At 41.6% G+C, this 25,054-nt stretch overlaps 1 protein-coding gene across 1 annotated transcript; it reads left to right on the forward strand.

The window, feature by feature from the left end:
• Window positions 1–23,279, forward strand: mboat7 (membrane bound O-acyltransferase domain containing 7). The gene is made up of 9 exons (XM_084335752.1): window positions 1–117; window positions 5,619–5,694; window positions 7,406–7,535; window positions 9,293–9,419; window positions 10,171–10,327; window positions 11,764–11,959; window positions 18,020–18,172; window positions 18,594–18,770; window positions 19,843–23,279. The coding sequence occupies exons 2-9, from the start codon at window positions 5,619–5,621 to the stop codon at window positions 20,255–20,257; spliced, it is 1,431 nt and encodes a 476-aa protein (XP_084191878.1). The 5' UTR covers window positions 1–117; the 3' UTR covers window positions 20,258–23,279.
• Window positions 23,280–25,054: the final 1,775 nt, after the last annotated feature.

Raw genomic sequence — 25,054 nt, forward strand, 5'->3', positions numbered from 1 at the left:
GTTCCAGGAAGTAGATTGAGCAACAGTAGCCGAAACTACAATCGACCTTAAATGGCATAGCTAAATTGAAGTCTGCTAGAAGGAATATATAAACCGTATTGACTTCATTTTATAAACGTAAGTAATTATACATTTCACAAATAATTGTGTAACGTTTGCAACGTGCTAACATTAACGGAATAAGCTAACGTTGAAATCTGACTGGCGGCTAACACACTAGCATGTTACTGGAATATGCCGCTCGTTTAGCTTTCAACGTTAACTTAATTAATTGTATAGCTTATTTGTTCAGTTCTCATAGTAAAACTATAACCCGTATGGTGCTCTGTGCCGATTCAGTTGGCTGAGCTACTGTTGCCCGGACGTTTCAACAACTAACGCAGGGCTGCTGGTGGGCGTGTGGTGGAAATGGTTAAGAGTTATTTAGCCGTAAACCCACACTACACTACTTAACCTGATTGATTGATTGAATTGATTGAAAACTTTATTAACAGATTGTAGAATGGGTACAATACAGTACAGCTCAATACACACAATTGTTAAGGGGATGCAGACCAGAGAAAGACTTTCGTCTTGTTTACATCAGGGTCCCCCATTTTCAATTCATCAGGACATATGACATACATGACATACAGATAGTCAGTACTGCTACATCTATACATTTATGACATACCAGATTTGCAAATACAGTACTGTTTGTGATACAGAAGGAGTCAAGAAAAGGGAGTATATACATTTGACGTAGAAACTGTACATTGGAGGAGGTTGTGTGGGGGGGGTTGGGTACATTGGGATATTGACAACCATACTGGGTAATTTACATTGGAGGGGGTGGGGGGGGGGGCCGGGGGGCACACTGTATAAACAAGTAATACTGTACATTGAGGGGGGGGGGGAGGAGACACTGTACAAACAAACAAAATTGTACATTGAACTATTGACAAAACCATACTAGGTAAATGACTGTACATTGGAGGGGGTTGGGTTAGGATATTTACAGGGGCCAGTGTTGAATTGCAGTCTCCCGTAGGTGTCCCTTGAGAGAGGTTTTGAAAGTGGGTAGTGATCCACATTCCTTTACAGCTTTGGGTAGGGCGTTCCACATTGATGTGGCATAATTGCGAAACGTGTTTAGTCCCTTATTTGAGCCGAATCTGGGTTTAACATGATTTGTGGAGCTCCCTCTGGTGTTGTGATCGTGGTATTCACTGACCTTTGGGAAGTATTTTGACATGTACATGGGTACCTTGGTCGTGTAGTGTATCTTGTAGACCAGGCCCATTGCAAGTTGTTGTACTCTGTCGTCTACTCTAAGCCATCCTAGGTTGTCAAAGTGGGCAGGGGTGAGGTGGGTTCTAGGAGTAAGGTCAAGCAGTAGTCTGACCAGTTTGTTTTGAGATGTTTGTAATTTTGTTTTTAGCGCCTTTGAGGTGCTTTGGTACCATGAGGTGCAAGCATAGTCGTAGTACCCCTGAATGAGTGCTCCTGCCAGAGTCTTCAGGGTGTTCTTGTTTACCAGAGAGGAGATCCGGTACAAGAATCGAGTTCGTTGGTTGACTTTTTTTATTACATTGGATGCCATTTTGTCACAGGAGAGATTAGCCTCTAGGATGGAACCCAGGTAGGTAATTTCATCTTTCCTTGTGACAATATTGTCACCCACTGTAACTGAGAAGCCGTCGGTCTTGCTGAGTTTGTTATTTGAACCGAAGAGAATGGACTCTGTTTTGCCCATGTGTAATGATAGTTTGTTATCAGCGAGCCATATGCAGATTCTGCCTAGTTCCGAGCTGAGGGTTTTTTCAACCTGTAACTTGTTCTTGTCAGAGATCAGCAGGGCTGAGTCGTCCGCAAACAGGAACAAGTTGCAGTCACAAGCTGACGACATGTCATTTGCATAAATTAGGAACAGTAGCGGTCCTAGTATGCTTCCTTGTGGAACACCACAGCTCACTGTGAGGGGGGGGGATAGGGTACCGTTTACCTCCACCATCTGTTCCCTCCCCTCAAGGTAGGATTGCATCCAGCTCACTGATAGACTATCAAAACCAATTGCTTTTAGCTTGTCAATCAGAATGGAGTGATTGACCGTGTCAAAGGCCTTTTGTAGGTCCAGCATGACCATGCCGCAGTATTTGCCTGCGTCCACCTCTTGTTTGATGTGGTCATTCAAATAGAGAAGGCATGTGTCAGTGGAGTGGGATGTTCTGAAGCCAGATTGGAATTCGTAGATTAGATTTTTTTCCACTAGGTACTTTTCGACCTGTTCGTAGACTATTTTTTCCATGACTTTCGAGATGGAGGTGAGAATAGAAACAGGGCGGTAGTTGCCTGGGTCTAATTTGCTGCCCTTTTTGTGCAGAGGGGTCACCCTCGCAATTTTGAAGTCCTTGGGGACGTGTCCCTGTTTTATGGAGAGGTTTATTATGTGTGTGATGATTGGGGTGATGGCGGCTGCTGAGTCTCAGGAATTTGGAGGGGATGTTGTCATGGCCAGTGGCCTTGTTAGGTTGGAGGGCGCTCAGTTTATTGAGTACCTCATCTGTTGTTACCATTTCCAGCTTGAAGTCGTCCTTGCGGACCCCTAGGTTTTTGTAGTAAGCTACTATGTGTTCTACCCCATAAAGCCCTGAGTGGGAGGGTAGTTTGTTTACTAGTGTTGTGGCTATGTTTGTGAAGAAAATGTTTAAGTAATTGGCTACATCCAGCTTGTCTGTGATGAGCGTGTTGTCCGTTTTTATGTTTATGTTTGAGAATCTGGTTTTAAGTTTTTTACTGCATCCTAGTTGATTATTGAGTAATTTCCAAAGTTCACGTGGTTTGTTTTTGTTTTCCTCAGTTTTGTCATTGATGAAATTCTTTTTTGCAGTTTTGATCATGGAGTTTACGTCGTTTCTTAGTCTGTTTCTTTCTAGTTTGAGTTCAGTCACGTGGGCTTGGAGTTCACTGCTCGTGCTTTTAGTAAGCTTTGACTGACTTTTACGAAACTCAGAGCATTTTTTGTCTCTGGTTTTCATAGCGGCCAGTATTTCGGAGTGCATCCACGGCTCAGCGCGATTTTTTACCCTGGTGGTTCTTAGGGGGGCCATGTCGTTTAGTATTGCTGAGAATTTGGTTTTGAAACCAAGCCATGTTTCTTCAACCAGTGTACCATTGAGTTCATCTGACCTGTGTAACTGATCACATTTAAATGTGACCATTGTTTACTTTATTGGCCCACTCGGATGGTAATCACAACTTGACTTTCCACGTATTGATTGATTGATTGAAAACTTTATTAACAGATTGCAGAATGGGTACAGTACAGCTCTATACAATTGTTACGGGGATGCAGACCAGAGAAATACTTTCGTCTTGTTTACATCATGGGTCCCCCATTTTCAATTCATCAGGACACATATGACATACATGACATACAGATAGACAGTACTGCTACATCTATACATTTATGACATACCAGATTTGCAAATACAGTACTGTTTGTGATACGAAAAGAGTCCAGAAAAGAAGTATATACATTTGACGTAGAAACTGTACATTGGAGGAGGTTGGGTAGGTGGGGGGGGGTCCTGTACGCGTATTGGAGGAGGTTGGGTAGGAGGGGTGGGTGGGTGGGGGACACACACTGTACAAGCAACACTGTACATTGGAATATTGACAAGACCATACTTGGTCATTTTTACTGTACATTGGAGGGGTTTGTGTTAGGACATTTGTAGGGGCCAGTTTCGAATTGCAGTCTCCCGTAGGTGTTCTTTGAGAGTGTTTTTGAAAGTGGGTAGTGATTCACATTCCTTTACAGCTTTGGGTAGGGCGTTCCACATTGATGTGGCATAATTGCGAAACGTGTTTAGTCCCTTGTTTGAGCCGAATCTGGGTTTAACATGATTTGTGGAGCTCCCTCTGGTGTTGTGATCGTGGTATTCACTGACCTTTGGGAAGTATTTTGACACGTACATGGGTACCTTGGTCGTATCTTGTAGACCAGGCCCATTGCAAGTTGCTGTACTCTGTCGTCTACTCTAAGCCATCCTAGGTTGTCAAAGTGGGCAGGGGTGAGGTGGGTTCTAGCAGTAGTCTGACCAGTTTGTTTTGAGATGTTTGTAATTTTGTTTTTAGCGCCTTTGGTGCTTTGGTACCATGAGGTGCAAGCATAGTCGTAGTACCCTTGAATGAGTGCTCCTGCCAGAGTCTTCAGGGTATTCTTGTTTACCAGAGAGGAGATCCGGTACAAGAATCGAGTTCGTTGGTTGACTTTTTTTATTACATTGGATGCCATATCACTCAGTTACACAACATAAACCATAAATGGGGGACCCTGATGTAAACAAGACAAACGTATTTCTCTGGTCTGCATCCCCCCTGTATTGTACCCATTCTGCAATCTGTTAAATAAAGTTTTCATTCATTCAAACCCATGATGCATTTAATCAAAACGAGATTAGAGTGCAAGATGACTCTCAGAACTGTGTTCCATGCAGATTGGTATTAATATCTTGCTCAATGGCATCAACTGTAATTGGTTGCGTGTAGCCTTTTTACAACGCATCCTGCATTTCCGGGTTCCCGTTTTGCGCTCTGATTGGCCGCTGACCTACGCTAGTACGCCCCCCTCGCTATGAGCGTAGCAGGAGGACGGACGCTGAAATCGAACAGCTGTTTCCGCGAGTACTTATGGACACGACAATAGTAGTAGTTATAAGACGCTGTTGTTAGCTTACATGCTAACGGCAATGGGATCGACCATAGCATTGCGGCTAGGCTAGCTACCTAGTACCGCTAGTTGAATGGATAAACTGAATGGATAAACGTTATTTAACATTGCAGAATGTTATTACTTATTACTATTGTCGTGTCCATAAGTTCCCTGGCAGAATACTTGTGAGGACAAAGGTATACAAAGAGGAGAGAACCATTTTGCATCGGGCATTGTTAGGTAACAGCTGTTCGATTTCAGCGTCCGTCCTCCTGCTACACTCATAGCGAGGGGGGCGTACTAGCGTAGGTCAGCGGCCAATCAGAGCACAAAACGGGAACCCGGAAACGCGGATGCGTTGTAAAAAGGCTACACGCCACCTGCGTAGTGCGGCTACCTCTGGATCCTATCGTCACAGGTTCAAATATCTCAGGGGGACCCTGATGTAAACAAGACAAACGTCTTTCTCAGGTCTGCATCCCCTTAACAATTGTGTGTATTGAGCCTTACTGTATTGTACCCATTCTGCAATCTGTTAAATAAAGTTTTCATTCATTCATTCATTCGGTTACATAAACATTGAGTACATAGAGTCCATACAGTTGAAAATGCATGCTCACAGTTGGAATAACCATTTAGTCAGTAAAGGGGATCAAACCAGAAACCTTCCAATTATAGGTGGCCAGCCTTTCTACCTCTATGCCAAAATAGTTAATTTGGGGGTCAGGTTTCAAGTGCCACTCTAACCATCTCCGGCTCTGCCCTTACAGACATTATTCCATTTAGAGGTGGATAATATTGGTTATTTCAGTCCTACATCATCTGCTCTGTGTTGGGGATACATTCATATTATAGTACACAGTTTAGGATAGTAGCACTGCTTGAGATAATGTGTAGCATTCTTACTTCTATGTTTTGTCAGATGTCTCCTGATGAGCTGGTCTACCTGGGGATCCTTGCTGCCTCCATCCCTGTTGGGTTCCTCTTCCGTTATCTTAGTGAGTATTCTGGTCCAGGTCTACCATTCAACCTAAAACTAAAAGTAAGGAATAGTTCAATCTTTTGAAATGCACACCTGAGTGTAGGTCACATGGAGAAGACCATGGCCCAACAACAAAGGAACATCGTCTTCTTCACTTACAATTAAAACATATTTATTGAGAAACAACGTTTCAGTGCAAGGACCTTCGTCAGGTTATGTGATGAGGAAGAGTACCTGATGAAGGTCCTGCAGCAAGTGAAGAAGACTGTGCAGGAGTTCTTTGTTCCAATGAAAGAATAAAGGAAATGGGTTATTTATTTCCCTTGTGACCTTTGTTTTGTCCCAATGACCACATGAAAAATTATAATGTAGGTGTTAATGTTGTCGCAATACTAACATTTTTACTTCAATACCGATACTAGCCTAAGTATCACGATACCGATTGTAAAACGATACCACAGCAAAAACATCAGCAGTTAACATTAGTTTAAGTCATCGAACTGTCAGCTTGTAGGATATAATCTTTACTCACATGTGCTCCTAAATAATTTTTTGCACATATTCTATTTTAGTCGTAAATGGAGTGAAACACTTGCACTGTCAAGTCCTAGCTTTAGCCAGAATCACCAACAGAAAATGTGGTAAATGCCTTGGTGTGTGTTCAGCCGACATTGTTTACACGCCCACTATGCAAAGTGTGCACTCTCTCTCACACACACACACACACACTGCTCCGGTCACGCATCCACTCAACTCAAAATATAGCATTACTATTATTCTAAAAGTAACAATACTAATAAAATTGAGTATTGGACCGCTTTTAACGGCTGGGTATCGCAATACTTTTCTTGTAGCTGTGTATCGTGCAACCCTAGTAGGTGTTGGTATCTGTTTTGAAAAGGTGTGCAGAGACTCTATAAAGACACAATTGGCTGTTCTCCTTACTGTCTATGTTCATATGTTTATTTGTCCCTTTGGGATTTAAAAGGATAACTTTGATATTTTGGACCTTAGACCCTATTCACGGTCTGTCTACCATGTACCTGACACACTCACTGGGCTACAATAGCAGTCAATGGGCAATCGTTAATCCTTTGCAAAAACACCTGCAGGGAAATTGTAGCTAGCTCAGTACTGGACCGATCAGTGGAATGATGGTCTCTATGTGTCGGGTACATGGTAGACAGGTCGTGAATAGGGTCTAAGGTCCAAAATAGCAAAGTTATCCTCACACCATAGAAAAAAACATGGATGCTAGGTATATCCTCCTGCCACTGCCCTTGACCAAGTATTATAACTGGAGTCGGTCCCCAGGGGTCACTCACACTGTGTGGCTGCCCACTACTCCTAAATAGTTAGGATGGAGCAGAGGACGAATCTTCCCAGGTGGATTAATAAAATTACTTCTTTTTCTTAACCCACTTCCTTTCAAACATAGTGATTTATCAGCCCAAGCTATATGCCAAAATGTTGTCATAAACCAAGGTTATGGTTACATTTTTACAGTGGACCAAGTAATAAAGATGGAGGCGTCCTGATTTGACATAATTTGATCCTCCATGTACAGATGCTTCGAATGGGTGATGATGTCAAACACATTATACATTATTGTATACGTCATTATTCTATATCTGTAGAGGCTGCCATCTCATATATGATCCGGCTCATTGGTCCATGGTGTGTAGCTGGATTATTTTAGTTGTTTTGTTTCAATCTTTCCTCCCCAGGTCCTCCTGTGAAGCAGGGGGCAGCACTGATCTTGGGCCTCTCCATCACCATAGCAACCTGTCAGATCCACACACTCCACTCTCTGCTGACGGTGATTGGAACATGGGTAATCATCAAGACCAACTGGCGGTGAGAAGCGAACATCCAAACGGTTAAACATTCACAGTAACAGTGTTACAGTAGCACCGTCTGGGTTTTCGACCCCTCACTGTCTCACTCAATCACCAAATAATAACACTTCTTAACAACCGCATGTGCTGCAAACCACAGAAGGATCCCATCCATTAATTTGAATTAGATTAGATTAAAATGTATTGCCATTTTACAGCAAGTACAGTACAATGAAAATAAGTTTGGCATCCAGCCAGAGTGCAAATGTAACAGTAAAGTGCAATAGTAATATACAATGTACAGGTGATTAAAACTGGGTATAAAATATATAAATTAGTACTACTGAGTGTAGTGCTAAATAATGATACAGATATAAAGACAATATGGTAGTAGTCATACTGGCCAGCAGCCTAACTAGTACGAGTAGGTAAGGGATATGTACAGATATAGATATACTATCTACAGATATGTAAAAGGATTATGTGCAGGTATGTACAGACAGATATATATGGTAAGAATAAAAAAAAGATATAGGATATATACAGCATTATTGTACATGCTATCATACAGAGTTATATGGGTTACATGCAGGTGTATAAGTAGGTTTATTACATGGCGTTTTCACATTCGCCGAAATGCTTGCTTGTGATTGGTCAATAGCCCCTGACAGCAGTGAATTATTTTTCGATAACCACCGGTGATTATTGTTTTTCGCAGCTGGAGTAATCAAGCCCCACTGACACACACTGTTTCAGTGCAATCAGACACACCTGCCGGGCTGCCCTCGATAATAATAATCACTTTATTTGGGCTGACAGAGCCACAGAACAACTGCGATTTGTCAAATTAATTAGGTATATTGTTAGTAAGTTAGCCATGTGATAAGCGGGATAATGTATAGCTTTACTCGGTCATCATCGCAAAATAATTGACCTTCACTGACGTTTAAAACACCTCGCCGAGGCGGCTCTGTATTTTAAACTCTGTGTCGGTCAATTATTTTGCGACAATGACCTCGTAGCTATACATTATCCCTTACATATAGGAGGATTATATGCAGGTATATTCTCTTGCTGGTATAATCTATCTGTGTGTCTCTCTCTCTCACACACATGCTATGCATGAGCATCTTGAGTGGGTCTTGATTGATTGATTTTATTGTGGATTACAGACATCATCCAAGGGATAAAAACATGATAAAATGCAAGCACTTATTTCCATCATGGTCCCTGGTATTAACATCAACATAAAACATTGAACATCATCATAAAACATTAAAAGACTATATGCATATACAGTATAGAAGATAAAATAATAATAAATATGCTACCTTCTCCTTTCCTATACCGATAGCCATGTTCGTACAGACTTTTCTTTTTGAAGCCAGTTAACCCGGGGGCCTGTTTGATGCTGCTGGGCAGGCTGTTCCACAGAACTGCAGCTGAGTAAAGGAAGCTCTGCTGGCCGTACGAAATAAGTTTAAATCTAAAAGGAACTATGTTTGTGTCTCTACCTCTGGTTTCATGGCTGTGAGTATTTTTGACATATTGGAAGTAATTGTATAGGTAACTTGGCACCTCCCCTTTATAAATCCTATATACTAGGCATCATTTCACCATTGATACTCTTTTGTCTGACACTGGATATATTCTTATTTCTTTTTATCCACTTTTTCTCCTCATTTTCTATTTTTCTCCCATCCCAATTTCGTATTTCCAATTCTACACTGGATATATTCTGATAGATCTCTGTTCATTCGTCCCTCTGTCTAACAGGAGGGCTCCCGCTCTCGCTCTCGGCTGGACCTTTCTCTATCTCCTCTTCTTCCGGTCGATCACGTGGTTTGGTTTGCCGCCACCAACACCGTTCTCTAACGCCATCCAGCTGCTCCTCACCCTCAAGGTACAGAGAAGATCACACACTCACTCACGTAGTTAAACCCACCGTACAAAAGGACTGTAAACCTCAACACAACCACACGTTTTTGATTCCAGAGGCAACGGTTTGATATTTTGTCGATGCGATACGATTCCACAAAACATATGTACAAATATAATGTGATCAGCTAACACAATCATGTTACAGCATTTCTATCAAGTCCAAAATGCATGCAACCAAAATGAGGTTCAGAGTGCAGTTTTATATGAAGCTCTGCTTAACATTTGAATCCTGAGGAGCCATTCTTTGAATCTGTTTACTGCTTATTTGTTTCACAATGTCTAAGCGATCTGAATCAATATATGTACATTGCATGGATTGTTCTGGCTCATTGCCTTTTGAATCGATGTTGCGATCTGAATCGATGTAGCGTTCCATTCATACTGTACAACATGTATTCATACCGTACATGTATTTATACTGTACATGTATTCATACCGTACAACATGTATTTATACCATACAACATGTATTTTATACTGTACAACATGTATTCATACCGTACATGTATGCATACTGTACAGCATGTATTCATACCGTACATGTATTTATACTGTACATGTATTCATACTGTACAACATGTATTCATACCATACAACATGTATTTATACTGTACAACATGTATTCATACTGTACAACACGTATTCATACTGTACAACATGTATTCATACTGTACAACATGTATTCATACCGTTTCCTTTCTGTTTTGAACTCAGATGGTGAGTCTGGCCAACGAGGTGCAGAGTTTCCACCTGGAGAAGAAGAAGGAAGTGAGCTCTTTCTCCAAGTCTCCTGTCGTTGGAGGTCTAACTCAGGAGCCCTCTCTGTTTGATATGCTGTCCTACAGCTACTGCTATGTGGGCATCATGACTGGTATGTATACGGAGGTGCGTGAAAGCATTAAAGGGGACATCTTATTTATCTTTTTAACAATTTTATATAACGTCCTTGAATCTGTGGAACACGTTTTTACGTTTGTTTTTGTTGCAAAGAAACAAAGTCTAAATCAAATTTGAGACTAACAAACATTTCAAGTTTCAAGGAAGTCATGTCAAGTTGTTGAAAAGATACTTAAATATGTCCCCTTTTAAAATAAATAAATAAATATAATATAAATAAATATAGAAATATATGAATGAAATAAATATTATGTAATTTTGACCTAGTGAATCCTGAATTCAGAAACTGGAAACATCCATGCAGCGTTGCTATTTCCACTCTGAAGTGCTCAGACATACTGTACTCTGTACTACAGCTCTCCCCCCTCTCTCCTACCCTGCCCCCACAGACTCTGGACTACCCGCCCCCCCCCCCACAGACACACTCTGCCACTTCACAAACTCACTGCCACTTTACTTTACTGCCATTATTGTATTCTACTGCCATTATTTATTAGTTATACTTACTATGTACCACTGCTGTACAAAAAAAGATTTGCACTAAGTTCCTTACCTCATATTTATTTCAATCATACATTCATTTTTTAGCCACTGTTTATACTGTGTATATATAGTCCTGTATAGTGTATGTACATTATGTCCCATATGTTACTTATGTTTATAGTGTCCTATATGGCACTTTATGTTTATACTAGATCTTTTTTTATATACACCGTGGGAAGGGGGAAACGCAATTTAATTTCTCTGTATGTCTTGCACATTATGATAAGCGACAATAAAGCTGACTTTGACTTTGACTTTGACTTGACTAATGCTGTACTAAATGGCTTGTATGTTGCTTTGTGCTGAACTAGCCCAGTTCTAACACGCGACATAACATCAGTTCCATCTGGAGACTTCGAAACCAAATTGCATGCGCATCCCAAATCATCATCATCATCATTGTTTACAAACCGTAAAAAGGGGTCTATTTGTCTATAGTGGTTGTGGTGTTTGGGCATGTGGGGATGTTTCGTTAATTTGACGGATTTTGAGTACATTATTTGATGTTGTGCGTATGTACTTGTCTTGTGTCTTGTTTAATGTGAAGTTTGCTTTTGCATCCATTTTAACTCTTGTCTCTCTTTGTCTTGCTCTGCCTCTTGTTCAATATTGTGTGAGTCCACATAAGTCTTTCATTGTCATTAAAGATCTAATCCTTAGTTTCTCCAGTAATTCCCCTTCCTATCGTTCTTTTATTCCCTTTGTCCATCCGATTGCGCCCCTCTCCTGTTAAAACACCTTCCTCCCGTTGCCCTGTTAATATCGTCTTATAACCCTTACCACTCCTTTTGTCCATCATTCCACTCTGTTCTCTTCAATGCCGTGTTCGTTCCTTTGGTCTCATCCCTTCATTTCCCCCCTCCGAAGGCCCGTTCTTCCGCTTCCAAACCTATGTGGACTGGCTCAGGCAGCCCAGCCCGCTGGCCCTGCCTGGTGTCACCCCCTGTCTGCAGCGGTTGAAGTTGGTCCCCATCTACGGGGCTCTCTTCCTGGCCGTGAACTCTGTCTTCCCCCTGGCTTACGTTCGCACCGATGACTTCCTGGACCGCCACTTCCTCTTCAGGTAGCGCATGGGAGTCTAAGGCAGCGTAGGGCTGTGGGGCGAGTAATGTGCTCCATCCACAAAAAAGAGCAGAGCTGTTTTCTTGAGTAAGCCTAGTGCCGGTGGTGGAAGAGGTACACAGTTCCTTTTTTTTTGTATTTTATTTTTTTTATTATTTTTTAAACACACATATAAACAAACATGACAACACACGATAAGATACACAAGCATTAATACACAGTGTATATCCAACGAAATTACCATTTATACCAATGTCTTATACAGGATATACCCCTAATACCTGTTATCTAAAAACCTACACACACATGCTCCAGCTCGAACCCCCCCCTCCCGGACCCCTCTTTGGATAGTACCTCCATTATCCCTCGCTCCTAACCAGACACTACCATTATAAGCTAGCTTTTATTCTCTCCACCACTTCTAACCACATTGTCATTTTGGATTCATTGAGACCCAGAATTCTTGCTGTAGATATTTCTTGATAAATCACATCGAGATATGTAAGAAACCAAACTTTCCGGCACATTTTTTCCGGTTGAAACCAGCGTGATGCGATCAGCTTTGTAGCTACTGTGATACCCGATAAAACCAATCTCTTTAGCTGTGGATGTACTGCAAACTCAAAAACATCATTCAATAGTAATACAGAGGGGTGTACAGGTATATTCCAAGATAAGAGTTTTGATAATTGTTGGGTCACATCTTTCCAGAATATCTTAACTGGTGGGCAGTCCCAGTACATGTGCATAAATGTCCCTTCATCCCCATTTATACATTGGGAGCATTTGGAGTCTTGTTTAAGACCCATTCTGTTCAGTCTTATAGGAGTCAAGTATGTCCTGTGAATATAGTTAAGATTGATTTGTTGATGGTCCGGGTTCCTTGATGTAAGTCGGACATTTGCCCAGGCTTCTTGCCAATCAAAGTCACTTTCCAGGTCTGGTATATCCCTCCTCCAGACAGAGTCTAGTTGGAGGGTTTCATACGAGGACGTTAGTAATTGATGATAAAAATCTGAAACAAAACCTCTCGATGTCTCTTTCATAGAAGAATTTGTGGTATCTGTGATGTTCAATTGGTATGTCTAATGGAACACCGTGAGACTTCAAACATAGCCGTAACTGTATGTAAAAAAGCCATGTGGACTTGGTGAGATTAAATTTTTTGCATATTTCTCCATAACTACAAAAACCCTGTTTGTTAAAAACATCCCCTAATGAGTGTATGCCTTGCTCTTCCCATATAGGGAATCTTATAGGTCGTTTTTCAATCAAGAGTGCATTGTTATTGAATAAGGGAGTATGATTGTGCCATTTATGTGGGTTAGGATATTTTTTTTGTGTTTCACGCCATATCCGGATCGCATGAGTAATTATGGGGCCAAATTTCCGTTCACAATGCTTGATTGGTAGTTTAGTGTATGCTATGTCCTTCAGTCTATGTGGGGCTACTATGTTTTCTTCTAATTTTCTCCAGGATACTAATGCTTGGGGATCAAACCATGTTGTCAATGGTCTTAATGTGTACGCCTTAAAATAGTGGAAAAAATCTGGAAATGCCATGCCACCGTCTGCTAGGGCTGGGCGATATGGAAAAAAATCATATCGCGATAACGATATGATAATTTTATTTTATTTCTCGATATCGATAATTATCGAATTGTTATAAGTATAAAAAAAAAAATTTTTTTTTTTTTTTTTTTAACAACAGATGTATGTTTATTTTGCAGCAATTCTTTGTCATTGCCGCCATCTTTAGTGTTACATCCCCTCACACTCCAGTTCTCAGGCTGCAGCTGGTTTAAAAGCTAAAGTAAACCGGCTTCTCTGCTGGCTGTGGCTCCAGAGGAGTTGAACAGTTCTGGCTCTGCTTGTTTATTTTCGATCTTTTGGCGCTTTTTTGGTGGACAAACCACCGCACATGTGCACTGTGACTCGTGACTGGAGTCTAGTTCTGCTAGCACACATAGCCTACTGTGTACAGACGGTTTCAAAATGTATTTTAAATTAGAAAGCAAACAAAATAAATGGACAAGAGAAAAAGAAATCTGAATTTGGTCAGTATTGTCATTTGGACAAGCAAAGCCATTACTTTAAGTTGCAGGCAAGAAAGACAAGTCTGTCCACTGTCCCTGGTTTTAAAACTGCCCTGTTGCAGGAAAAAAAAAAAAGATTTTTCGATTTTTTTTTATTTCGATATTCGATATCGATTATTAAAATATATCGCGATATTTATCGTTATCGTTATATCGCCCAGCCCTACCGTCTGCTTTATTTCTCTGTGCGGTGGATCTTTTTATACGTGGTGGTTTGTTATTCCAAATAAATTTGTATGTGGAGGAGTGTAATCTTTTCCAGTAACCCTCTGGAGGGGGTAACGGTAGCATTGAACTGAAGAAGTTGATTCTAGGTAGTACGTCCATCTTAACTATTGATATCCGTGCCTGTACTGAGTTTTTAAGTTTTGCCCACCTATCAAGGTCGTCTTTGATTTTGTTTTGGATTATTGTGTAATTGTGCTTCACCGTTTGTCTTATGGTGGGGAATATTTCCACTCCCAAGCATCTAAAATGTTTTACCATAGGTATCTCTCCTGGGAGGGTTATATCTTTTTTTGCAGGGGTGTTAAGTGGAAGGAAAGCCGACTTCGGCCAATTTATCTTGAATCCCGATAAATCACCAAAGTTCTCAATCAACTTGAGCAGATGAGGCAGTGTGGTGTTGGGGTTTTGCATGAACAGTATTACGTCGTCCGCATATAAACAAATTTTATGTTGTGTGCCCTTGATTACGATTGGTTGTATGGATTGGGATTGTCTTATATATTGTGCTAAAGGTTCTAATGATAGATCGAATAGTCCGGGACTAAGAGGGCAACCCTGTCTAGCTGAGCGTGATACCGGAAATATTCCGGAGGTGATTATACCTGTAGTAATCATGGCTGATGGGTCTTTGTATACTACTTTAATCATATCAATGAAACCTTTACCTAACCCCATCTTCTCTAATACTGCCCATAGATACGACCATTCCAGCCTGTCAAAAGCTTTCATTGCATCCAGGGACAGCATCGCCTTAGGTATGGTGTCGTCCTTGTCGGCATCTAGTACGTGCAGTATTCGTCTTATGTTATCAGTGATCAGGCGGCCTCTTATGAAGCCAGTTTGGTCTGGATGAACTAAAGACGTCATATGCTTTTGTAATCTGATGGCTAATACCTTAGAGTACAGTTTGATATCGGTTCCGAGGAGGCTTAAGGGTCTGTAACTACCGCACTCGGTGGGGTCTTTGTCTTTTTTGAGAAGGACTGTTATGAGTGCAATATTGTCGTTTTTATGGAAGTTCCCCTCCTTGACTGAGTATAAGATCATATTTAGTAATAAGGGTCCAATTATGTCCCAACAAGAAAGGTACATTTCTGGTGGGATACCGTCTCTTCCGGGAGCCTTACCACTTTGCATTTCGGATATGGCCTTCTTGAGTTCCTCTAGTGTGATTGGTGTTTCTAACTGTTTAGCGTCATCCTCTGAAAGTTTAGGGAGAATAATTTGATTAAGATATGTGTCCATTTTGTTTTGATCGAAGGTCGTTTCTGATTTATATAAGTCGGAGTAGAATTCTTTGAATGTATCGTTTATTTTTTCAGGGTCTGTTTCAAGTACTTGTTGTGCTCTAATGGTAGTTATATCTGCAAATTTTGCATTAATTCTTAATCGCATGGCTAATAGGTGACTAGGTTTAGAACCTTGGGAGTACTGCTGTTGTCTTGTGCTGCATATTTGTATTTCCGATTGTTGTCTGTATATGGCATTGATCTCTTTACTTTCCTTTACTTAAGGAACACGCCAACATTTTGGGAAATTGGCTCACCGTCTTCTCCAGAGAGAGACAAGGAGATAGATACCAGTTACCTCTCTATGCGTTCAGTAGAAAGCTATCTGGCTCCATGTTAGCCTAGCTTAGCACAATGAATGGAAGCAGACAGTGGTGGGTAGCTTTCGGGAGAGGTGTTAGTTGGACACTGCCTAGGCTAGACTGTCCGCTTCCATTCATTGTGCTAAGCTAGGCTAACATGCAGCCAGCTAGCTTTCTACTGAACATCATTGTCATAAATGTCATTATGAATAGAAAATTGGGGACCCTGATGTAAACAAGACGAAAGTCTTTCTCTGGTCTGCATCCCCTTAACTCTTTCTCTGCCAACAACGATTAAACTTGTTATTGGCCGCCAATCGTTGAGCGCCAACAATGAGTATACTCGCTATTTGATCGTTATTTCTTTTATTCGATATTTCCATTCATTATCCATCCAGGGAGCCTGGTGTTATCATGGGGCTGAGTCTGAGATAGCTTAGGTGCAATACCGGCTGCATCCTACCAGGCGGCAGTATCGAGCACCATTTGAAACCTTGTGTATTGGGCTGTGCGTTGATGAAATGCCTCCGGGCGCTCTTTTGTACTAACCTGAACCTAGGGCTTCACTCATATATTCTTTTTGGAATCCCACCGGCCACAGGTAAGAGCAATTTAACGTCAATTTCAGCTTGATTGTGCCTTGTTTTCATAGCCATCGCCCTGATCAGCGTATGTTGTTGTACTAACGAATGCCGTTATTGACAATCAATTAATCAGAAACGACCCCCCCCCATGATGGAACATAATACCGATCATATGCATTTGAATTTTTTATTGTAGCGTGTGTAGGGACGAAATGCCAATGGATTTAGTATAATACACGTCACAGGCTATTACTAGCCTCCCAGAAATTACCATAGACTGCTCTAAAACCATACTTATATTCACCACGGTATAAACGGGAATGTATGGATGGAAAAATTATTTCTTTTTCTTTTTTTAAAACTTTGACCAGTCAGCTGGTTTCTTTTAGCGTTTATCGCTTTTTCTGGTCAAGTATGACCGACAGAGACAGGTTGAATGGGGTATAGATCGGGGGAAGACACTCTGAGAAAATACGGCGAGTCCGGGAGTCGAACTCGTGTACCCCAGATCCGTGACGCGCACGGTTGTCCCCGACGCCGAAATAGCGTTCGAGGTACGCGGTGAGCTACTGGAGCTCCCCAATTATTTCTTTTTCTTTTTTTTTTAAACTTTGGCCATTTCCCTGGCTCTTTTCTACGTTTATCGCATTTATACTTGGTCAAGTTCGACCGACAGAAGCAGGCTGAAAGGGTTCAGATGGGGGGGAAGACACTCTGGGAAAGGCACGGCTGCAGTCCGGGATTCGAACTCGCTCAGCCCCAGATCCGCGCGAGCGCGGTTGTCCACGGCGCTGAAATAGCACTCGCGGTACGTGGTGAGCTACTGGAGCTCCCCAATTATTTCTTTTTCACATATTGAATGATAGATACTCGATGTCAAATGGGCCATAGTATTGCATCCATAGCTATAATATAGAATATAGTTATAGCCCTGCAAACAAGGTGACGGACTCCATTGGTTTAATGCGTGGCAGCGCATAGCCATATCCCGGAAACAGCGTGGCAGCCAATGAGTTAACAATTGTGTGTATTGAGCCGTACTGTTTTGTACCAATTCTGCAATCTGTTAATAACATTTTCAATCAATCAATCAATAAGCTAATTTCCCAAAATGTTGGCGTGTTCCTTTAAGTAAATGTAGAGATACCCAGATAAATTAGCACTCTGGTAAAAGGCCTCCATTCAAATTCTACTTAAGTAAATGTAGAGATACCCAGATAAATTAGCACTCTGGTAAAAGGCCTCCATTCAAATTCTACTTAAGTAAAAGTAGAGAAGTATTAGTATCTAAAGTGAAAGTATACATTCTACATGATGTTTGTCTATCACATTCCTTGGGAGCTTTCAAACCTCGATCCATTGACCTCTAAAGGTTATGTTAAAGTGGTATGTGGTCCAGTTATGCTGCTCTGATTATGTTCTCTTGAAGTGCACAGGCTTCAAATGTGAAAGTATATAATCTTCATACATTGGATGTCCTTTTCAGTAGAAAGTCGTAGAGGGCAAAATTACTTGATGCATAACTCTCTCTCTGTCCCTCCCCCCTCTCTCTCTGTGTCTAGGTTGGTCTACATGACGGTGGTGTTCTTCGTGTTTCGTATGCGTTTCTACGCAGCGTGGTGCGGGGCGGAGGCTAGCTGCATCAGTGCAGGGTTGGGCTGCTACGCAGAGGGAGCGCTGTCCAAGCCTGGAGGAGGACCCACTGTTACCTATAGGTACCATGTCATCGCATGCACAAATACATATAGAGACTCTGCATCAGTATTAGGTAGCATCTATGTAAAGACAAGGAAAGTTAACCTCATTGTCACCTAGCAGTATGACTATAAAGGACTAACGAATAACTATAAAGATACATTGTTCCTCATGCAGGCATTCTTTTTACTTGGAACAATCTTTTTTACAATATAGTTGTAATCCTAGGTGTGAAGGAGCTTTTAGTCTCTGTGTAGAATTCAGCACCCACATGCATAAAGACGTGTTAAAACAGAGTGCGGATCATAATATGATATTATCTTAAAGTCATGGTGATTTATTTTCACATGTTCATCAGACGACTGATCCTAGGTCTGTTCTAAAATACATATAGACCCATGGCTCTGTTGTGTTTCTGAGAAGGCGTGTTTTTGTGTCCAGCCCTGACCCCGACAGCCCAGTAGCCTACGACTTCAAAACCATCCAGAACATCGACTGCTACAACACGGACTTCTGCGTGAAGGTCCGACACGGCATGCGCTACTGGAACATGACGGTTCAGTGGTGGCTGCATCACTACATCTACCCCAACGCTCCTTTCAAAGCCTACACCCTCAGGTAAGGTGGCTGCATCACTACATCTACCCCAACGCTCCTTTCAAAGCCTACACCCTCAGGTAAGGTGGTGCATCACTACATCTACCCCAACGCTCCTTTCAAAGCCTACACCCTCAGGTAAGGTGGCTGCATCACTACATCTACCCCAACGCTCCTTTCAAAGCCTACACCCTCAGGTAAGGTGGTGCATCACTACATCTACCCCAACGCTCCTTTCAAAGCCTACACCCTCAGGTAAGGTGGCTGCATCACTACATCTACCCCAACGCTCCTTTCAAAGCCTACACCCTCAGGTAAGGTGGCTGCATCACTACATCTACCCCAACGCTCCTTTCAAAGCCTACACCCTCAGGTAAGGTGGCTGCATCACTACATCTACCCCAACGCTCCTTTCAAAGCCTACACCCTCAGGTAAGGTGGTGCATCACTACATCTACCCCAACGCTCCTTTCAAAGCCTACACCCTCAGGTAAGGTGGTGCATCACTACATCTACCCCAACGCTCCTTTCAAAGCCTACACCCTCAGGTAAGGTGGTGCATCACTACATCTACCCCAACGCTCCTTTCAAAGCCTACACCCTCAGGTAAGGTGGTGCATCACTACATCTACCCCAACGCTCCTTTCAAAGCCTACACCCTCAGGTAAGGTGGCTGCATCACTACATCTACCCCAACGCTCCTTTCAAAGCCTACACCCTCAGGCGAGGGGCGACGGCAAACGGCTGACCCTTTCTAAAACATGTTTGTAAAATGATGAACAGCAACAGTCTTTAGGCGCCTACTTTCTTTGGCACCAGTGTTCAGACACAATACTGGAAAAGAGAGGAGGGCATGTTTTTATGTAACATTACAGTACTTGAAGTGAAATTAAGGGGGGAAATTATCATAAGGTTGTTGGGGTAATTGTTTTGGTTTTGTGGTTAGGGAGAAACCAGGGGAGTTTATGGTGAAAGTTTGTCTGACAGCAACAATAAGGAAGGACCTAGCCTAGGTAATCTATATACATGTAAATGAAGTCCATTCCTTATCATCTCCTGTCGTCCACTCACCGCCTCTCCCTCTGACTCCCAGGGCCGGCTGGACCATGTTCATCAGTGCCTACTGGCACGGCCTCCACGCCGGCTACTACCTATCCTTCCTCACCATTCCCCTCTGCATCGCAGCAGAATCCGCCATGGAGGGGTCCGTGCGAGTCCGGCTCGGGCCCCGGGGACAGAGCATCTTCGACTGGGTCCACTGGTTCCTCAAGATGAGGGCCTACGACTACATGTGCATGGGCTTCGTGCTGCTGAAGGCCAGCGACACCGTCGACTACTGGATGTCCATCTACTTCATAATGCACATCATCGCCGTCGGCTGCATCATTCTGGGCAGGGTGCTGAAGGGAGGAGGAAGGGAGGGGAAGAGAGTCGAAAAGGAGGTGAAGACGGAGGGCGAGAAGATGGAGAAGACCAAAGATGATGAAATTAGAGAAAAGAGTGACTGAGTAGAAGTTGCGAAGTGGTGGGATACTTTGGGAGATCCAGGGATGGGTAGTTTACAGCAAGACTACACTCTACAACATTCACTACACTGTCACTCATCGCTCATCCGCACTGGTTGCAAATATCACACATGTCCAGTCATGTTGAGAGGGGAGAGTTGTTGCTTGAAAACATAATTGGACTGAAATCTGTAAAAACCCGGTAACGGTTGCAGATGGACATGTCTTGTTACAAACCACATGTACATATGCTTACAGGTGTGCAGAGATTAGTTGAGGAATGTTTGAGCTCAATGAATGTTATTTTTTGTAGTGCGAGTGACAAAACGGTTCAGGGGATGTATATGAATTATTCACTTGTTTAATTTGTGAATTTGCCAACTAATTTCAAGACTTGCGAGTCTTCATTTTCATTTGAATCTTTTAAACTAGCATAGATGTTCACATATAAGCATCAAGATGCTACTATAAACCGTATATGTATAGACTAGTACGATTATCATTTAACTGTTTTTCACCTTAAAACCATATCATGAACATGAAATTATCCCACCTGAAAGTGTCAGATACCGGTGTTGGACTAATGAGGCAATAGACGTCTGTAAGCAGACTCAGTTGACAGTGAACGCGGTCTAGTGCCAACTATCCTACACAGGGAGTGCTGTTCTGAAAAAAGGGAGTTCATTGTCTCCACTTCCAGCAGATGACCATCATATGACCAAGCAGCTGACCACGTGCTTCAGAATTACACCTGTGGTGGTGCTTATAAATGCAGTAGATCTTCTGAAACGCCAAAAGTCGTACTGGTCTATACATATAAACTATTTATATATACTGCCTGCCTCAGAACAAATGATGAAGAGTGAGTAAAAGACCAAACAAAGACCTTGGCTGCATGTTTTTGGAATCAAGACCGCATTCAATGGGGAGGGTCCGAGACATGGCATCATGGACGTCATCGTGATAATAGTGATTCTACTAGAAAGAGGCACAAGGTAACAGGGGTTCAGGTGTCTCACCATGTGTCTCCATGACTAAACCAACAATACATTCCAACAGTTGCCAGAAACATGTATTTCAGGTGTTTCGTTTGATGATTTTATGACCTTTTACATTCTCTTTAAAGTATCAGTAATAACAAGATGGTGATTAAAGAGGATCATGGAAGCTTAAATACAAACAACTTGTCATTTGATGGAATTCAGTTGTTCATTAGATAGAAATGCAAGGACCCGAACCCCCCCCCCCCCCCGTCATTTGATGCAAACTATATTTTCATAGTATATATTTTCACATGATGTCATTTGATGTGAATTAGAGGGGACATTATGTATCTTTGCAACAATTTTATATGACTTCCCTGAATCTGTTGAATGTGTATTAGTCTGAAATTGTATTTAGACTTACAAAGAAACCAGTCTAAATCCAATTTATATTATTTATTTCCCAGCATCTCTTTCTTCCCTTGTATTAAACACTGTTTTGGGTGGGTGTAGCGACACACCACATTTAAAATTAATGATTTCCTTCACTGCCTGGTTACATCACACCCAAGAATAAAACGATTTGACAAACTAAGCAGTACCTACATTAGGTAGGCAGTGTTCTTGGCTCCAAAAAGCACAGCTAATTGATTAATGTAAATCACAAACTGCAGTAATTCAGTAAAACAGCTTGTTTAGGTTTCTTAATCTGAGGACTTTAAACCCCGGCCAAGAGATAAGTAGTACTACTACCTATGTTTCCCCCAGCGCCTAAATAACAACTCGACTCAATACAAAGACTAGGGAAAAACCCAATTCCTATAATATGTCCCCTTTAAATACATACATAACTATTTGAACTAAAAGGACTGGAACAGATTTCTATAGTCTAATTGACTAATATGATGCACATGTGAATTTAATTAGCATTATCTTTTTCACTGTTCCTCGTTCTGTTCCATCAAGCATTCCTGTGCTATTGTACCTATTTAAATGAGATGTGTCCAATAGAATGTTTTTGTGTATATTTATTGTTTTGTTCTTTATCGCTGTTGTCGTCGTCATAGCTACTCTCTCAAATGTCACCCTCTTTCCATTGTAGTGCAGTAGATGGACCTATAGTCGTGCATTACCTGGTGAGCTGGTCTGGGGGCCATCTTGGAGTTTAGCCAGGTTGGATAGTATGGACGCCATGTTGTGGCCATCTTATCATAGTGAGTCATAAGCTACTGACACTAGAACTCTTTTTGAAACCTCGCTGTCCAAACTCTGGTAATGGAATAGCTCTGAGCCACAGTCTGTTCACTGCCATCTGTAGGACCCTCCTGGGTGAGGACCAAACATTTGATACACAAAGTCTTAAGTTTTACAGCATTTCTACCTAATTCTCTGATGAAAAACAAAAATGCGTATTAAATGTCCCTGATATGGATTATAGGTACAAAATAAATAGTGCCTGGAGGCTGGAGCAATAATTTCCACATTAATGTGAAGGTATTATGGTTTGATGTTGCCCCAGTATGCCAAAAAGAATGCCTCCCAAAATCAAGAATAAGGTTGTTTCTTACCCTAGTTTGCACAGCAAAATGTTGTTGGATGAAACTGTTATGCAATGTACAAACAGAAACCTTTATTGGATTATTTACCCCTCAAACTGTGTAGTAGCTATTTACCTACATTTGAGTGTTTCTGACAGCAGAATTGAAGGTTCCATTGTGTGTTTCCAGGCACGTTGTTAGACAATGCATTAGCATGTTGTTGGAATTGGAATTGATTGAAATATCTGCCATCCCTTTCTCTTGCCAAACCCCAACCCTAGAGGTACACGCTGCCCTTGCTTTATATTGGTGCAACAAGTAATCAATGTGAATTCTAGTTATGTTGTCACCACTTCCAATTGATCGGTGTCAATAGAGTATTTATTTTTTCAAGTTTTCACCCACTATAATGATTGTAACACTCCCTGCCCTGTAGCAGTGTTACACTGGGGATACATATCAATATTTTCTCACAAATATGAAGCATTTAGTCTTTATTTGCAAGCTTGCTCGACAGTTGAGATCTGAATGATTTGGTTGTTGTTAGCTATTGTGCTTTTCATATAAAATTAAAAAAAAAATCTGTTTACATCATGTTTTTAAATAGACTGGGAAGTCCTCTCTACATACATGTGATGTTATTGTACACTAATTTGCCTCTTTTGTTAATGTAATTTATTTACATAATAACTATCGCTAACTCACCTCAGTTAGCCTACATGATGACACCATCACTAACTCACCTCAGTTACATGATAGCACTCTATCACTAACTAACTTCCTCTGTTAACATGATAACACTATCACTAACTCACCTCAGTTAATAATAATATAATAATGCAGGCATGCAACGACACAACGACATGCAATGGGCGGCACACAGAGGAATTCACACACACACACACATGCAATTGTTTTTCTCAGGGTCACCGATGCGATTGAGCTCTGCTCTTAACCCATCCCGTCGTCCTTCCCCCCAAGGGCTGCCGGGAGCAGATCCAAGTGCTCCTGCCCGTCTTCGTCAGGGACACGAGTCACAACAGCGTCAGCGATCTGTTGTGCATGTTTTTCCATTGGGTTTATCTTATGGGGGGGGGGGGGGGGGGGGACCCTTGCGAGCACGGGGAGAATATGCAAACTCCACACAGAAAGGCCTGGGAGATCCCCCACCTGGGTACCTGCATCGCGGAAACCTGGTCCCCAAGCGGGAATCGAACCCTGGACCTTCTTGCTGTGAGGCGACAGTGTTAACCACTACACCACGTGCCACTTACATGATAACACTCTTACTAACTCACCTCAGTTACATGATAACACACTATCACTAACTCACCTCAGTTACATGGTAACACACTATCACTAACTCACCTCTGTTACATGATGACACTCTATCACTAACTCACCTCAGTTACATGGTAACACACTATCACTAACTCACCTCTGTTACATGATGACACTCTATCACTAACTCACCTCAGTTACATGGTAACACACTATCACTAACTCACCTCTGTTACATGATGACACTCTATCACTAACTCACCTCTGTTACATGATGACACTCTATTACTAACTCACCTCCTCAGTTACATGATAACCATGATAACCGGGTTCCATAGGTTCCAAGATTCCATTCCAATAATGATGTAGCTTACCAATAGGGGCCATAACCTGTTAAGCACTAGCCATATTTTCAGAAAATTCGCCTAAATAAAAGTACATACCCAAGTAAATGGAAGATTCCACGGTCCATTTGCATGGTCTTGGTATCTAGGGACATCTATGGACCTCAGGGAATGTATTCCCAGTGTCAGAAATATTGTGTCTGTTACTATGCTTGAGTAAATTGTAATGAACCAAAGGAGCATATAAATTATTATTATTATAATTATTAGTTTTTTCTTCTATCTTTGACGGTGAATAACACCATGCTAACATTGACCAAAATTGAAAAAACTAAGCTCATTCACTGAGCTCATCCAGCACCTCCTTGAGATCAAGTGTACTAAGAATCTAAGCAAATTAACAAAGGGCAGATGATTTACAGGTTTTTTTGTAGATACAGTACTGAATTCTGCCATCCTGACACATGCAATAAGAAATATGAATATAGAATATAAGGCCTAGAAATTACCTTATTATGGCCAAGTCATACATATAATGGATCTGGCCAAATCTCCTCTTTCCAATGGCAGAGTTAAATCTGGATTTAGTACCACCAGGCGCCCGGTATAGGGCAGCAAAAACTGTGAATGAAATCTACTGTAAGTACAGTTACT

The sequence above is a fragment of the Notolepis coatsorum genome (genome assembly GCF_963971535.1).
Source record: "Notolepis coatsorum genome assembly, chromosome: 19".
NCBI lineage: Eukaryota > Metazoa > Chordata > Actinopteri > Aulopiformes > Paralepididae > Notolepis > Notolepis coatsorum.

Coding starts and splice junctions, on each gene's coding strand:
- mboat7 (XM_084335752.1), top strand. CDS start 5,619: ATGTCTCCTGATGAGCTGGTCTACCTGGGGATCCTTGCTGCCTCCATC. Junction 7,536..9,292: donor ATCATCAAGACCAACTGGCG/GTGAGAAGCGAA, acceptor TCTGTCTAACAG/GAGGGCTCCCGCTCTCGCTC. Junction 18,771..19,842: donor TTCAAAGCCTACACCCTCAG/GTAAGGTGGCTG, acceptor TCTGACTCCCAG/GGCCGGCTGGACCATGTTCA.